Below are 15,000 nucleotides of genomic sequence, written 5' to 3'. Positions count from 1 at the left end.
CCACATTGAAGCAGAGGTACACACAAAGCAATGGCCGTCGACCTTTTGGTACCTCATGTCTTATTGCTGGATTTGACATGGACGGAACACCCCATTTATATCTGACAGATCCCTCTGGTACATATACAGAGTGGCAGGTTAGTATTAATAATGATTATTATTTATTTATTCATTATTATGTGTATTGATCAGTATTCTATTAATGGGCAATACCATCACCAAAGAAACTCAGAATCCACTTGTTCAGCCTTGAAATATCTTGTACAAGAATTAATCACATCACTTATTTTCCAGGCCAATGCCACAGGTCGGAGTGCAAAGACTGTGCGAGAATTCTTGGAGAAGCATTACACTGAAGAGGTAGTCTCAACAGAGGCAGGAGCCATCAAGCTAGTAGTTAAGGCATTGCTAGAAGTGGTCCAATCTGGGGCTAAAAATGTAGAAGTTGCAATCATGAAGCCCAATGAGCCAATGAGGGTAATATATTTGTCTTTTCGTGAATGTTGGCATGAATGATTTTGGTTATAAATGAGGTAATGGTAAAAGGAGTTCCAATTTACACATGAAAATTACCTTCTATAAATCTTCCTTATTTTTCAGATGCTAGACATTGGCAGCCTTGAAAAGATTGTAGCAGAGATTGAGAAGGAGAAAGAAGAGGAAGCAGAGAAGAAGAAACAAAAGAAATAGCTGTATTACATTAAAAGTAATTGCTAGTAATGTTTTAAGTTCAAGTATATTTGCAGCAGAATCATGCTTACCAAGAGGTATTTTGATTTATAACATCAGTCAGTTTGCTTACCCTTGCAGAATGTTATTTATACAAAACTAAGCTCTCTTTTTCAATAAAGGAGGATAAAATACATATCTCATTAACCCTTTAAAAATGTTTTCCTTCGACTTCTGTTGTATTACTGTTAAAGTTTGGCCGTATTTTAACCAAATGGTTAAAGAGATTGCTTAAAATTTAAGTCGAGCATTTCAGATCTTCAGCCAACTTTTTACGTTTACATTTACATTTTTTTTCATGTTTATTTTTACACGACTCCGAAATGTCAAAATGAACATTTGGAATTAGATAAAAATTATTGAAAATTTGTCAGTTTTTTTCTCTGAGGAATCCTAAATATTTACTTGTCCCTCTTGTGAGACAGAATACATTATATAGGGGCAATGGCAATAAAATTCTTGTTTTCTGTTCAAATCATATTTTATTTAAAATTACATTTATATTTGAGTTATTCACCAAGTGAATTCATACACATCTTGATATCAAACAAAGTAAAACAGAACATTTAAAATGCAATGCTGTAATTATGATATGACTAGCCTCATGCCACTCCATGTGATTTTCATGTTTGATTATAGTTTTAGAATATTGAAGATATTCAGCAGTTGTTTAGGTTTATTTTTTGTCAGTAATGCTAGTCAAACCTAAATATCTGCTGAATATCTTCAATATTCTAAAACTAAAATTAAACCTGAAAATCACATGAAGGAGCATAATGTTAAAATAATAACTGAAAAAAGTGAATAAATACTGTGTATATATTATATATACATACATGCAATTAACCCATTGATGATGCCAGGATGGCATTCTATATATACCATGACCACTGTAATTTTGATTTATTAAGTTTGCTTGTACATAGCTGGCTCCACATGAGCTTAGTCACCAAAGAGTCAATTGCTAGTCTTACTTGATCAAACTTGTTTATCCTTTTCCTTGATTTTCAGAAAAAAAGTATTTGCATTGATAATATCCCAATGTCATTAATAATGAGTAATGATATCAACAGCATTAGGAAAAATGAAACTCCCCAAATTCAAGGAAAGGGGAACTGACTACTTGGTGACAAAATTTATTGAGCCATCTATGTGTAAACAAAACTCAAAAAAACTGCAATTATCTAGTGCCTATGGGTTAATGCTATGCTTATTATGAGTATAGTTATCAGTACCTATGGAATGTTACTGTGCTTTACTTATGTCAGGAATCATTATATTTGTATTAATTCTCTGAGCTTTCTTTAATTATTTTATTTGTAATGAGATTTATGTTCAACTGACATTAGTCTTATAATTACAAAAATAACTGTATAAATATATACATTAACTATATCTCCCAGACAAGTGCCAACATCCAACAATAACTATTTAGTATTCTACTCAAAAACAAGAAAATCAACAGCCATATGTCAACTTCTTAATAGAGAAAAATCAAAAGATTTTAGGAACATTAGCTTAGCCTATATGTGCAGCAAGAAGATGCTGAGGCACATATAATGACAGTGTTTTCTTGGACACAGCCATTTTCTTGGCGACTTCTTGCAAAACTGCTAGCCCAGTCAGTATTTCATGAGGCAAGTCTGCAGCCTTGTTAGTACTGTTGAAAAAGTAAAAGTAGCAATGTTAATATTGTCAGTCCCAGTGTTTCTCTTTTTTCATATATCCAAGTTTCCAGTCAATAATAGTTCCTAGTATTTATGCACACTCATTATTTCAATCTTAACCTATTCATGTGTAGGCTATATCATTCTATACCTGGGCCATTGCCTGCCTAATGTGGCTAGACCGCCAGGCATCAAGTGAAAATTTTGGAGACATGACAATGGTTATTGGTTATTAGTTAAAACAAATATATGTGTTTGGCTTCAAAGGTCATATAGCACTATGATAAAGTATAAATGTAAATGTAAAATTGAGTTGATGATTAGGACAAAATATGTTAGATGGAAAAGATAGTAGAGCACTACAGGATAATATGGTAAAAGGTAAATAGGGGTAGGAAGGGATTAGTAAATGGTTGAAGTGGTTTAAGGGCAAAGAGTGATTAGATCATATAGAGAATATCTATGCAAGTGAAAAAGGAAGAAGAAGCAATCAGTGAGTAATATGGTAGAAATGAATATCAGACAAATAGGAGAAGAACCCAGGAAATGAGACCAGGGAACAGGAAGGTGGTGAAGTATCTGGAAGAAGGTTAAGAGGGAAAAATCCAGGGAAGGACACTTGTGATAGAAATGTGTCATGTGAGCATCCAGGAGGGATAAAAGGGGAAGAACGGGGAAATGTGCATATGGAGAAGTGGAGGATGGGATGTATAGGAGAGAGTGGGAGGAAGAGGGATTGGAGGGTGGATGAGAGAGAAGTATTCTCTTAGGCTGTTTAGGAAGTTTTGGGTGTCCTCAAGAGTTTCTGGGGGGATTAGGGTGGAGAGATCTAAGAATCTTTTTTTTTTTTTTTTTTTTTTTTTAGAGGAGGAGAAAAGGTGACAGATGTCTGAGGAGATAGGTATAGAAGATAATATGGTACAAGACAAGGTGGAATGTCTAGATTGTCTAATAATTAAATTTGACTAGGAGAGTGAGGGGTGGGGAGATGCTGAGACATCTTAGGAAGAAGGGAGGAGTTTTGGAATAGCAAGAGGAGAACCCCATCAGTGTGCTTCCCCATCTGGCCTCACTTGAACTTGTAGACAGGGCAGCACCTACAAAATACATTTATGGGAACTACCACAAGTAACACACTTGCATGATTGTGCAGAGCACTTTGAACAGTCATGACCAGATTGGGCAGGCTGTGGAGCGACAGTGCTTGGCAGGATATCAAAAATTCCAACATTTATTATTGATGAGGGAGAGGTTAGTATGGTCACCAAAATAAACTTCATTGGGGAGGTTATGTCTATGGAAGGTAATCTTGGCAATATTGGTGTAAGATGTATGACAGCCCTAAGGGGGTGATAGTGTAACAATGTACTGATAAAGCATCATAAGCAATGAGGCAAGCAAGTAAGTTGTTTTTCACAGTCTGACCAATCCTTGTAGCATGTGAAAATGGAAACTGATCTGGTACAAGTATTATGTGAGGAGGGAGCAAGCAGTCAGGGTAGGTAATGCATGAGTTTAGGACTACAATGCAACTATTTCAAAGTGTAAACATTGGAATCATGACTGTGAAAGGAAACTTTAGCTATTTGTTTTTGGAGACATTATGATTCCCCTACTCTGACAAAGAAATGATCCCATTCGGCTGAAAAAAGTATGGGAAAGGTTTGTAGAGGTGGAAATATTAGAGGGGCAAGGATGGGATAAAGAGGTAGGGGTGTAGAATGAGGTAGTACTCCAGGGAAAAGAACAATAAGGATGAAGTATAGTAACAAGAGAGAAGGGGGTAGAAAATGAAGAAGACTGTTGGAGGAGATGGAGTTAACAATGTTAGGAGAGAGGAAGTGATGTATTCTGAAGGTTGAGTAATGACCTGGATGGATGATTTGGAATCAGGAAACCAGAGAAGTCAATTTTGGATAGGCTAGTTGATGAAGGGGCAAGCCTCAATGTTTCTATGGTGATGGCCATGGTGAGTCTGAAATATGTGGGGGGAGAGAAATGATCTACCTCTCAAGGTACCCATGAGAGGTAGACCATGGCTAGATAATAACCAAGGGAATATTGTGCCAATGGCTCTTGGAGCCCATTAAAAACTGACAAAGCCAGCCTTTCATCCTTTCAGTTTGGCTCTTACACCTTAAGAAGTGAACTGAAGGGAAAGGAAAAGCAAAGAGGGAGAAAAGAGCATGCAAAAATGGTTGAGCCAAGGGCTGATGCCCAGGACAGGGGGAATCCCAACATAACAATGGGCATGAGATTGGGTGTATGGGATATGACAAGATTACCCAGCGTGAATGAGTTAAAGGTGATGTTCAGTCCCAGTGATATTTTTCCAAAATCTATATAGTTTCATTTAATAATGCTCATCAACAAAGGTACTTAATCTGATAATTATAATGCATTCAGTAGAGATATATAGGCCATGCCTGTTTCATTAGCATAAACAAATATGTTATCATACTGCATATATCATATATAAACACTTTAATAACTTTAATTCTGTAATGCAAATATTCCTCTATACAATTTAGAATGTACCTATGGAAAAAACAAAAACAAAAACATGAAAGATAAAGAGAGGTTATAGTTATAAAATGAGCAAATAAAAGTACATGTAGGCTATCATAATTACCATGGTCATTACAGATTATTTTATTTTATTTTTATTTTTTATTTTTTTTCCATAACAGAAATTGTTTAGGTATCATTCACTCCACCCTCTAATCAAAATCACTGATCAACTGACAATGCCAGTATTAATTTAATCAATAGTGCTTGAGAAACATACATAATTGAAGAAAATTTTCTTATGAATTATCAAATGTATTATAGCTCTGCCAGCTAGCTCATTACTCATATACTGAAAGAAGTAGAAAATCCAACTGTATAATTTATATTATGAATTGATGAAAAACATATACCTGAGAAGAAAATACTATAACTCAAATTGTGAATCAAATATTAACCCTAACCTAAGCAGCCATTAAACTAAATAAGAATCCCAGAAGAGCAAGGGAGGCCAATGCTGCTATTCTGTCTGATGCAGAAACAACTAATAATTTTCTATGGTCTTTTTAACTTTTTAGAATAATGAATGTGAGAGAGAATTAATAAAATAAAGGGAGGAAAAAAGCAAGAATGAGAGAAATCAAAGGGGTGAGTGAATAATAGAGAGGGAGAGGAAGAGTGAATAAGTGAATGAAAGAGAAAGAATGCGATAAAGAGGGAGAGATCATATAGGCTTCTTGCACTTTTCCTGAAACTCAAATTTATTGCATGTCAGTGACACTTTAGGGGTATGTCTTGTAAAAATGACTCTCCATATAATTAATGGCAAAGCCAAGATATTCCTGTGCAAATACCTCTACAAGCAATCCATACTTCACAAACCTTGTTGCAGTATGTGTTGTGAAGGATGTGATGTACTGGGACAGAAGCTCAATGAAACGGAGCGTATGATCCTGGTGAAACTGTCGCAACAGGGATGCAAGTCCTGTTACAAGCAATTCTCCATCAATGCCCTCAGTGCCTCTGATGCCAGTCAGGGTACCTGGTTCAATATATAACATATATTACTTTCATTTAACCATGAGTAAGAGGCTTTATAGTTTCTCTCTTCTCTAGAACTTAACATTAATTAATTTGAAAGCTTTTACTTTAACTTTTTCAGAACATATCAAGGACACCAGCGAAAAGTAGTAATCCCTTTCTGTCTGACATACCAAGCATTTTTGCATAATGTATCTTTGGAATCTGGTTGATCACAGTCAATAGTAGCACCATGCTCAGAGGATTCAGAGCCTGTGTGGTGATGTAGATCCTATTGAGAGGCTGGGTCATCCCACACCATTCCAAGAAGATACTCAGTTCACTGGTTAGAGCACCGTCCTCATCAGGGTATGGCCTTGTAGGATCAGCATAATGCTTCTTTACATCTGACATAAGTGATCTAAAGATGAAAACACAAAGGTAGCTTTAGTAAACTGTTGAATAATTTACAGAGTAATATTAGTATGATGCATTTCTCTACAATGATACTGTGAGTCATCAGTGACCTTAAAATTACAATGATTACAGGCAATAAACACAAACTTAAAGAACCTTACGTATTCATGGTTGAAAGTGCAGCTGCAAGATATTTGGCATCAAACTTGCATGAGGAATTGAGACGATTTGCAGCATGGAGCCTGAGGACCTGCATCTGCCCTATTCGCATGATACGATCAACAAGAGATGTCGACAATTTATTAGTGCGTTGAGCCCACCCAACATACTGCCTCTGAGGTTGTGCTGTTGAAGGATAGTAGATTAGATAAGCAAAATACTATGAGAAAAAATGTAGAAACAACAGGGATCAAGACAGACATATATTTATATAGAAGGTGTGTGCATGTGCGTGTGCGTGTGCGTGTTTCTATCTTACCCTTTTATACAAATAAAAAGTTAAAGGATAAAAAAAATACCTATACTTTTGTCATTTTTACCTCCATCCTGTTTATTTCTTGTACAATCCTCCTTGCATTCACTACTTCAACCCCTTTCTTACATAATTTATTTCTTCTAAAACATTATATATCAATACAGCTTCTCTCATGATCTATCTAGAAACAACACAATTTCTTTCCTAAATCAAGTAAAAACTACTTACCAACTACATGAGTGTTTGGAGTCAACTGGGGGGCTACTGTTCTTAGTATCTCCTTTATGGTAGGGTCCTTCTGACAGGCAACCTCAATCTCCCGAACCAAATTCTGAAATGAAAGTTACGTGTCATTGTTGTCGAGATGAAAACCACAGGTCCAATATTCAATGTCACTTCCCTAGAATAAATTTAAGACATCCTTCTGTTAAGAATATACAGTGAAACTTATTTGGGAAACTTACCTTCCTTGCTTACTTGTCAATCTAATAAGCAAGCTACAATGATTATTTATATTGTGAAACTGCACCTTCAATCATGTTTCACAGCCTCTATTTTGGTGTGAATGGGAAACATCTGGAACTGTCTGACATACTCCCACTGGCCACAAGACCATAACAGTGTTACTACCTTTATAGCAAATGATGTGAATGCAATGATGGAGCCCAGATGTCTGCATTGATTAGAGTTTGTAAACTGAAGTTAATTTGTAGTTTGGGCTCTTATTATTGCATATACAACATTTCCTGTAATGATGGTAACTGAAATCTTCCATATATCCTACCTCACTGGACCTTCACCTATATATCTGGGTTGGTTTGTCTCCATTCCTCCCTCTCTGTCCCTTCTAAGCAAAGAGAAGTATCCCCTGCCCTCTACCTCCCCTCATTTCATATGCACATAACTTTTTGACAAGCCAGCAAGAGGCATATATTTCATAGTTTGTTATTTCCAGCTCTTCAAATATGAAAGACCATATCTATCCTTAGGCAGAGTTGAAAATTCAGGATTAATTGCAGTTGAATAGGTTAGGTGAGCTGAAGAATTGGGATCTTTAGTAGTCAAAATATCCAGTTTCAGATCATTTACATGCAAATTACAGTGAATAAATTATTTATCTTGATAATCTTAATATAGTTAAATGCTAAGCATATAATTAGCGAATAAGCAAATAAATACAACAAATCAAATCACCTGTAACTCAGTCACAATCAAGAAGGCCAGCAATTTGTCAACACCTGTAAGCCCAGCTGTGCTAATACTGGACTCCACTTTCCCCATGACAGAACTTGAAAGCACTTCTGTGTGAGTTTTACTGTCATACCACGTTCCCAACTGTGGCACATACACAGTCGTCCTGCAGTAGAAAGATAATGAATCAGACAACTAATTGTGATTCCTACTTACTTCATGACCTGAAGTTGGGTGGGAGAAGGAGAGAGAAAGGGAGAGAAAGAGAGAGAAAGAGTGAAAAAGAGAGAGAAAGAGAGAGAGTGAGAGAAAGAGAAAGAGAGAGACTATATACAGAAAAGTAGGCTCAACTTTCAAATTTTAAATAAACACACTAATTCATGTCTCAACTTTTTAAATAATCTATTCTCATTTACAACTTCATCAACAACTATCACAAAATCTATACATACAAACAAGGATATAAAACAAACACAACATCAGGTATTCCACTATAAAAATCAGCATCATCAATAAAAATTACTTGGGATCAGTGATGCGAAGAATCTCCCGCACAAGCCTCCCTACAAAGTTCACAGATTGGGCATCGACTGGTTGGAACTTTGGGATTGGGATTGCGATACTTTGGTATACACTCTCATGGTCAGATATTTTTTTCTTGAGTAATTGATTACATTCCTGCAATGGTATAAATATAGATAGTAGTGTAACTGATTACATTCCTGTGATGGTATAAATATTAGTGTATGGAGTGAATTTTAACTGATGAAAGCCATGTAATTATTACATCTATTACTTCATATACAAAGCCTGTAGATATCACTACTGCAATTATCAATGACATGAAATACAATAAACAAAAATATTTTATTTACAACAAATAAACAAAAACTTAATGACGTCTCTTAATCTTTTTACCTGTTCAACATTGTAGTTGACAATGCGAGACATTTCTTCCTGCCAAATCTTCAGTCCATACATACTAATATAGTCTTGGATGTATTCAAATGAAGTACGAAAACCAGTCATCTGTTGTTCAACTGCTCGTAATCTTTTGTAAAGTTCACTTCCCTGGAAGGTAGAAAATAATTATTACTTTAAAAATACTGTATGCATAATATGTGGCAATGTGATTCATACCTCAGTTTAAAAAATTCCTGCTAAACATAACAATATGATCACAAATAAGGTTATAATCTTATAATTAGTATTGTGTGAGCCCTTTTGTACTTACTCTATTCTGGATTCCAATGAGAGCAAGACAAAATATACATACATAAACTAGCTTCATATAATTTTATTAAATACAGACATAGCTATACTGAAATACCTTTACCACACTTTGTATACAGTAGTAATAAATTCACTCTAGTCAATTCATCACAACCTGAAACATTTTATAATCTATGGTCAAAGGAAATGAGAGGACAGCTCAAAACACATATGCATACTTTCACTCTTGTATTAAATGTCAGTCCTTCATGTAATATCTTGGCCACTAACAGCACCAGTTCTCTGCGCACACCATCTTCTAGGAGACGGCGAGGGTCAACCTGGATCACACCAACCAGAGTTGTCTCCATCATAGCAACGCCCTCTGCCAGAACAGCCACACCGTGACTTAACTCGGCCATCTGTAGGAGAGAAATATTAAAATCTAATGATATTACATTGTATCTCTTTATTTTTTTCTTAATATTCCTTGTTCTACTGAGATTGTTTTTCACTTTTTTTGTTTTTATTCCTACTCTAAAATACTATAAATATACTCTCTAAAAAGTTCAGGTATAGATATTAACAATCTCCCTCTCAAAGAACATATGTAAAGAAAAAAAAATGGCTGTGGCTGCCTTAAATTCTGCCAACATCAATACCTGATATCTCTCCTGCAACTGTGCATAATCTCTCATCTTGTCCTTATCAAGACGAGTGGGTACTGGTTTAATCCTTTCTGTCTGAAGCTTAATAATTTTTGCAAGTAACCCAAACATGGTTTCAGGGATAATTTGAAGCACCTGGAATTATGAGATTCATCATTAAATATTTCATATTGACACTAAGGGCTACTACACTAACACAAAGAATTGCACTTCCTCTAACATCTAGGAATGATCTTTTAATCTGCTCTTTAGATTTACCTTTCTTTCCATGAATTACAAAAAACTAATAAAAATTTTTATTTATGACCTTTCCACAAAATTTAAATCAACCCTCTTCACTGTGAAAAAATAACCCTCCAGTTCAGAACACAAAACAGTCAATAAAACTTACTTTCCTGACATATGCGACAAGCTCTCCTGAATAATATGCAGATACAGAAATGAGATCTGGACTGCGTGCTTGATTGATTCGCAAAAGTGGCAGATCTAGTCCTGAGGATATCTTCAGAAAAGTGGCTCGCATTCTAGCTACATGAGATGGGTCCTTCTTGATAGCAGACTGAAAATCAACAACAGGACTAAGACTATTATTTTACAAAAAAAAGGGTATCCCTGTTCACTGCATCTTCAATCTTTGTCAATCTTTCTTGAGCTACAAAAAAGACAAATAAACAAACAATGTTTTCATAATTAGTATCAAAGACTCACCTGCATTACTGATGTATACTCATCCACCAACTTCCATGCATAAGACAAGTCTGATATCAGAGATAGAGTAACCAGGTTGTCCTCAGTGATCCCAGCAACTCTCACCAATGCTTGCAAGGCACCTACCACCTCTCCTACTGCTTGGACTACACCAGCACTCGATTCCAGACCATGGAACTCTACCAGGAGAATTTTGATATTTACATGAGGAACAAGTAATCAAGTAAAATTGAAAAATGTTGACAATTGCAAGGTTGATGATCCTATTGTACATTTTAAGTCACCTTCCTCTAATGTATGTGCCCTAAGGTAAGTACATGAACAAGAAAAATATTTTAGCTAATCCACAAGTAAAAACAAGGAAAAATAGATACCATAAAATTCTGACTGAAGCATAACTGCCTTACTTTGCTACTCATACCTTTAACTTCTTTGAGTGCCTGTATAAGCTGTATAATCTTCCTCCCAGATGATCCAGGTTCATCCAAGCTGAGGCTCAAGATCTGTTCTCCAATGTCTTTGAACCATTTCTGAAGCCGTTCATTCTTGGCTACACGAGCAAGAGGTCTGCTCCCGGCAAATACCTCTGAGAGCTCCAATACTTGCTCATTGGCCTCTTTTCGGTATTTATCCCATCTGACTGACTATTAAGAAGAAAAAAGTCAGTATTGTTTATATGTATACAAGTAAATTCAAGTCTGATAAATGTACTGCCACTATAAAGCATAAAGATCATCTCATTTTCCATTTGTGACTCTACTGTCTACTAGTAAGGTGGTGCCCCTGTGGAACTTAATAGTGCTGCACTACCAAGCCAGAGCCCTCATCATGGTCTTTTGGCTGTTTGGCAGCCATTTTGGCCAATTCATTGAATAGGCTTGGACCACTTCCACAGTTAGCAGGTGTGAGAAGGAGGGTCAGAGTTTGTGTTATGCCTGAGTAAATGCTTGAAGTGAATGAAGAAGTCAAGTAAAGTGAGGAAAATTAACTGTTAGCTTCTCTTACATTAGCCTACACTGAGCTCTCAAAACTTTTCACCTCCATCTGCTCATACCAGTTCACTATGAGTGTATATGCCATAAAGTCAGTGTTCTAGTTCTTTTTATCATTACCTTCTCTTCAAAGAGCCTCTTGTATATGGTGTTCAGTTCAAGTTCTAATGTAGCTGTGTTCAGCATCAGGTGAAACACCATCATGGGGGAGTACTGCATATCACTCACAACCTGAAAACAATAGGTTATGGTATTTATTTGTAAGCATATCCTGCAATATTGTTTGATCTACTCTATTTCTCTTAAATAAATGTTTCTCCAATATTGTACACTCCTCCCTGGTTAGTAATTTTGTCATATTCTTCCCCTTTGTATACTTTCTTTTATACATATATAAAACCATTACTTTATTTGCTACAATAATATTAAGGGCAGTTATGTTGACAGCTGATAATTTTTACATATATTCATACCTAACAAACCTGCTGAGGAGGATCACCTAAAGTTTCATGGCATCAATGGCCTACTGTTCTCAATTATCACTTGAGAATAACCAACTATTTACTAAACTGTCCTCCTGATGGTCATGGTTGAACTGGAGAATGCAAACACATGCATACCACTTAGCATATGTTTCAACTTTCATATAAGAATTCCTAATTCAACTATTATATGCACAAGAAAAATCATTACGTACTTGATCACGAACAGCTCTGCACCTCTTACTCCCTTCACCGCCTGTCTTTGCCAAGGTTGCAGCGTGCAGCACCGCCCATCTTAGTGTCACATTACATTCCCTCAGAAGATTGAGGATCCTATTGTTATGATCCAGGACTCTTGCTTCACTCATGGCACCCTCAGAGAGTAGCTGGTCCGTTTGCTTTGTGAGTTTCCCAATTTTTGTACCTACTTTGGAAGCTTGTTCTTTGATATTTGAAACCTGAAATCAAATATTTGTTTGCTTTGTATGACAATTGCAATGAAATAGGTAAATACGTAAAGCATTATTTTTCAATATATATTAAGATTTTCCACTATTAAAACATACCTCTAGAGTATTATTCAATGCTTGCTTAGCTGCTTTATAGGGTTCCCAGGAATCAATCAAGTTTGCAGTCATACCCATGTAGTAGCTGAGGACCCAATTATCAGGGAAAAATCTATCCACTATCTCCCTCATCTTAGCAGTCTGGGAGCAGAGAGTTGCTGGAGTAAAGAATAGGCAAACATAGAGCATGGAAGACTGGTTTGCAAGTGCTGCTGATCGATGCTCTGGGGATGGATAGGCCTGAACCTGAAAGAGAAAAATGCTCAGCATAAAAGTAAAATAACTACTTGTGGTTCTGGTATTTGGACTAAAGAAAAATATACTGCAACACAAACATTTAGAATTCTTATCATAGCTAACCTGGTGATAGATATCATCTGATCTTAAATGACCCAAAACTAAACTCAGGTAAGTTGCTGGTAGCTCAACTCTCCTGAAAGCAATAAAAAAAGCTTTAGACTCATTATAATCACTACAATTATAATTACTAATATTTCAGAATACACAGTAACTTGATGTTAATTCCATCCTTAAAACTCCTTACCTAAAATAATCCTCAGGATAATTATTCGGTCTCCTGCTACCTGGCAAAGTTGAAAATCCTGTAGACCTAAGCAACTTGCACACATCATCAATGTTAGTATCACTAGAGGCCTTCTGCCCTGCATAACGATGATAGGCAACGATGATCCTTTCTCGAACCACACCCGGAAAAAGCGAGTCGACCACCAACAGCATAACTCCATAGAGGTGTAGAGCTTCGCACTGTGAAAGATGGGTAGTATAATTTATCTACCATTAGTTTCTTCTAGCTATTAGTTTATATATTCTTGATAAGCTGTAGGATCATCAACAAAGAAATGGATTGTAAGCAAAACAAACCTATCACTGGATACTTTATACAAACTAAGCCTCTAACATTATTTTCCAACGTACCATAAGCTGTTTTCCATCTTCATTGGTGAAAACATTCTCCAGAGTTCTCTGTATGTATGTTCCTTCATTTAGGTCTTGCAAAAAGCTGTTAAGGTCTGTGACATACCGATGAATACTCTCAAATACCGCATATATTCTCTCAATAATGGAGCTGTGATTCTCACGGATTTCATCATCAATGTCAGCTAACACCTGCAATTCAGTGATAAAGATCTATGGATAACTTTTTCAGATCTCCAAAATAAAATTTCACTTGAATTTCATAATTCTACAATATCTAGAATATTTATCTTTAATACTAGCATAATGTTCAAGGGCTTCTTGTAATATAATCACAAAATTACTTCCGCATAAATTCCAAGCAATACAAATCATAACAGAATCAATGAAAACTTAATATATTGACGAGCTGTGATATAAAATGACAAATCACGGTCTTACGGGTGTATCTTCAATCTTCTTATTGAAACCTTCAGGGGCTTTGAAATACGTGAAATCCAAAACAATGTCTCCATATTTCTGTTGCTCGACTTTAGTCTCTAATCTGAAATAATAATAAAAGAATGTGCTTTATCATAATTCCTCATTATATCAATGAAAGAAAATTAGGTTATGGTTTCCAAACTATCTGCGATTAATCACTTTAAAAGAACTTTTAGAATAAAATATTGCTCTTATATGATTTAGATACTGTACTTGAAGTAACAATAATCATATTACTAAAAGAATGGAAAGTTCACAACAATAACAAATGGAATTACCTGAATACTTGAGGAACATAGTCAGATAAACGCATCAACTCTGCAATAATGGAATTTGCCCTTGCCACAAGCCGGAGCAGGGTCTGCCCGCATACATTATTCTCGGCTAGAAAATCCATCACTGTGTGTGCTTCATTATCCTACAAATTTCTGGAAAGCATGACCAAAAATCTATATAAATTTCAATATACGGTGCATACACACATGTACATTTACTTTCACATATACGCTCCAACATATAAAAGTACATACAGAAAATTTACACTCGCTTCATAATCTTCCTAAAACAAAGAGACAGTTACAAAGGTTGATAATTACAGAGAGAAGTAGATATGGACATAGATAAATGTGAAGGGGATTTGGACAGACAGATGAGCAAACACACAACACTACTAACAGAGATCTGAACAATGAGGCTCATAAAGATGCATGGCTAGATATATAAACAGCAATGTCTGTTATAAAGACTGAAAAAATGTTAAATACATATGGAGACAGGTAGACAACAAAGTCAAGCAGACAGATAAACTAAAGAAAATAGACAGACAGAGAAAAGCAAGAAGACAGATAGACCATATATCTACATATATAGTACACACACACACACACACACACACACACACACACACACACACACACACACATATATATATATATATATATATATA

At 35.7% G+C, this 15,000-nt stretch overlaps 2 protein-coding genes across 2 annotated transcripts in view; one reads left to right on the top strand and one right to left on the bottom strand.

Moving 5' to 3' along the window:
- The window catches only part of LOC125034528 (proteasome subunit alpha type-7-like), a 9,634-nt gene extending 8,537 nt beyond the window's left edge, over nt 1–1,097 (top strand). Inside the window, exons 4-6 of the mRNA XM_047626377.1 lie at nt 1–137; nt 295–477; nt 601–1,097. The exon at nt 1–137 is cut by the window's left edge and continues 8 nt beyond it. Coding sequence (XP_047482333.1) covers nt 1–137; nt 295–477; nt 601–690 — 410 coding nt within the window. The 3' untranslated portion in view covers nt 691–1,097. The remainder of the gene's footprint in view (nt 138–294; nt 478–600) is intronic.
- A 94-nt stretch (nt 1,098–1,191) lies between these two features.
- Nucleotides 1,192–15,000, bottom strand: part of LOC125034526 (WASH complex subunit 5-like) — an 18,328-nt gene continuing 4,519 nt past the window's right edge. Inside the window, exons 2-22 of the mRNA XM_047626376.1 lie at nt 14,333–14,482; nt 14,013–14,115; nt 13,572–13,763; nt 13,180–13,400; nt 12,996–13,068; nt 12,636–12,881; nt 12,285–12,527; nt 11,708–11,818; nt 11,017–11,239; nt 10,596–10,774; nt 10,279–10,446; nt 9,882–10,022; nt 9,459–9,641; nt 8,926–9,078; nt 8,531–8,685; nt 8,011–8,173; nt 7,045–7,147; nt 6,503–6,686; nt 6,119–6,345; nt 5,787–5,946; nt 1,192–2,389 (exon numbers count right to left, since the gene is read on the bottom strand). Coding sequence (XP_047482332.1) covers nt 2,248–2,389; nt 5,787–5,946; nt 6,119–6,345; nt 6,503–6,686; nt 7,045–7,147; nt 8,011–8,173; nt 8,531–8,685; nt 8,926–9,078; nt 9,459–9,641; nt 9,882–10,022; nt 10,279–10,446; nt 10,596–10,774; nt 11,017–11,239; nt 11,708–11,818; nt 12,285–12,527; nt 12,636–12,881; nt 12,996–13,068; nt 13,180–13,400; nt 13,572–13,763; nt 14,013–14,115; nt 14,333–14,451 — 3,489 coding nt within the window. The 5' untranslated portion in view covers nt 14,452–14,482 and the 3' untranslated portion in view covers nt 1,192–2,247. The remainder of the gene's footprint in view (nt 2,390–5,786; nt 5,947–6,118; nt 6,346–6,502; nt 6,687–7,044; nt 7,148–8,010; nt 8,174–8,530; nt 8,686–8,925; nt 9,079–9,458; nt 9,642–9,881; nt 10,023–10,278; nt 10,447–10,595; nt 10,775–11,016; nt 11,240–11,707; nt 11,819–12,284; nt 12,528–12,635; nt 12,882–12,995; nt 13,069–13,179; nt 13,401–13,571; nt 13,764–14,012; nt 14,116–14,332; nt 14,483–15,000) is intronic.

Source organism: Penaeus chinensis, chromosome 18 (assembly GCF_019202785.1).
Source record: "Penaeus chinensis breed Huanghai No. 1 chromosome 18, ASM1920278v2, whole genome shotgun sequence".
NCBI lineage: Eukaryota > Metazoa > Arthropoda > Malacostraca > Decapoda > Penaeidae > Penaeus > Penaeus chinensis.
Note: the sequence above shows the minus strand (reverse complement) of the source record. Positions and strands in the feature narration are given on the sequence as shown.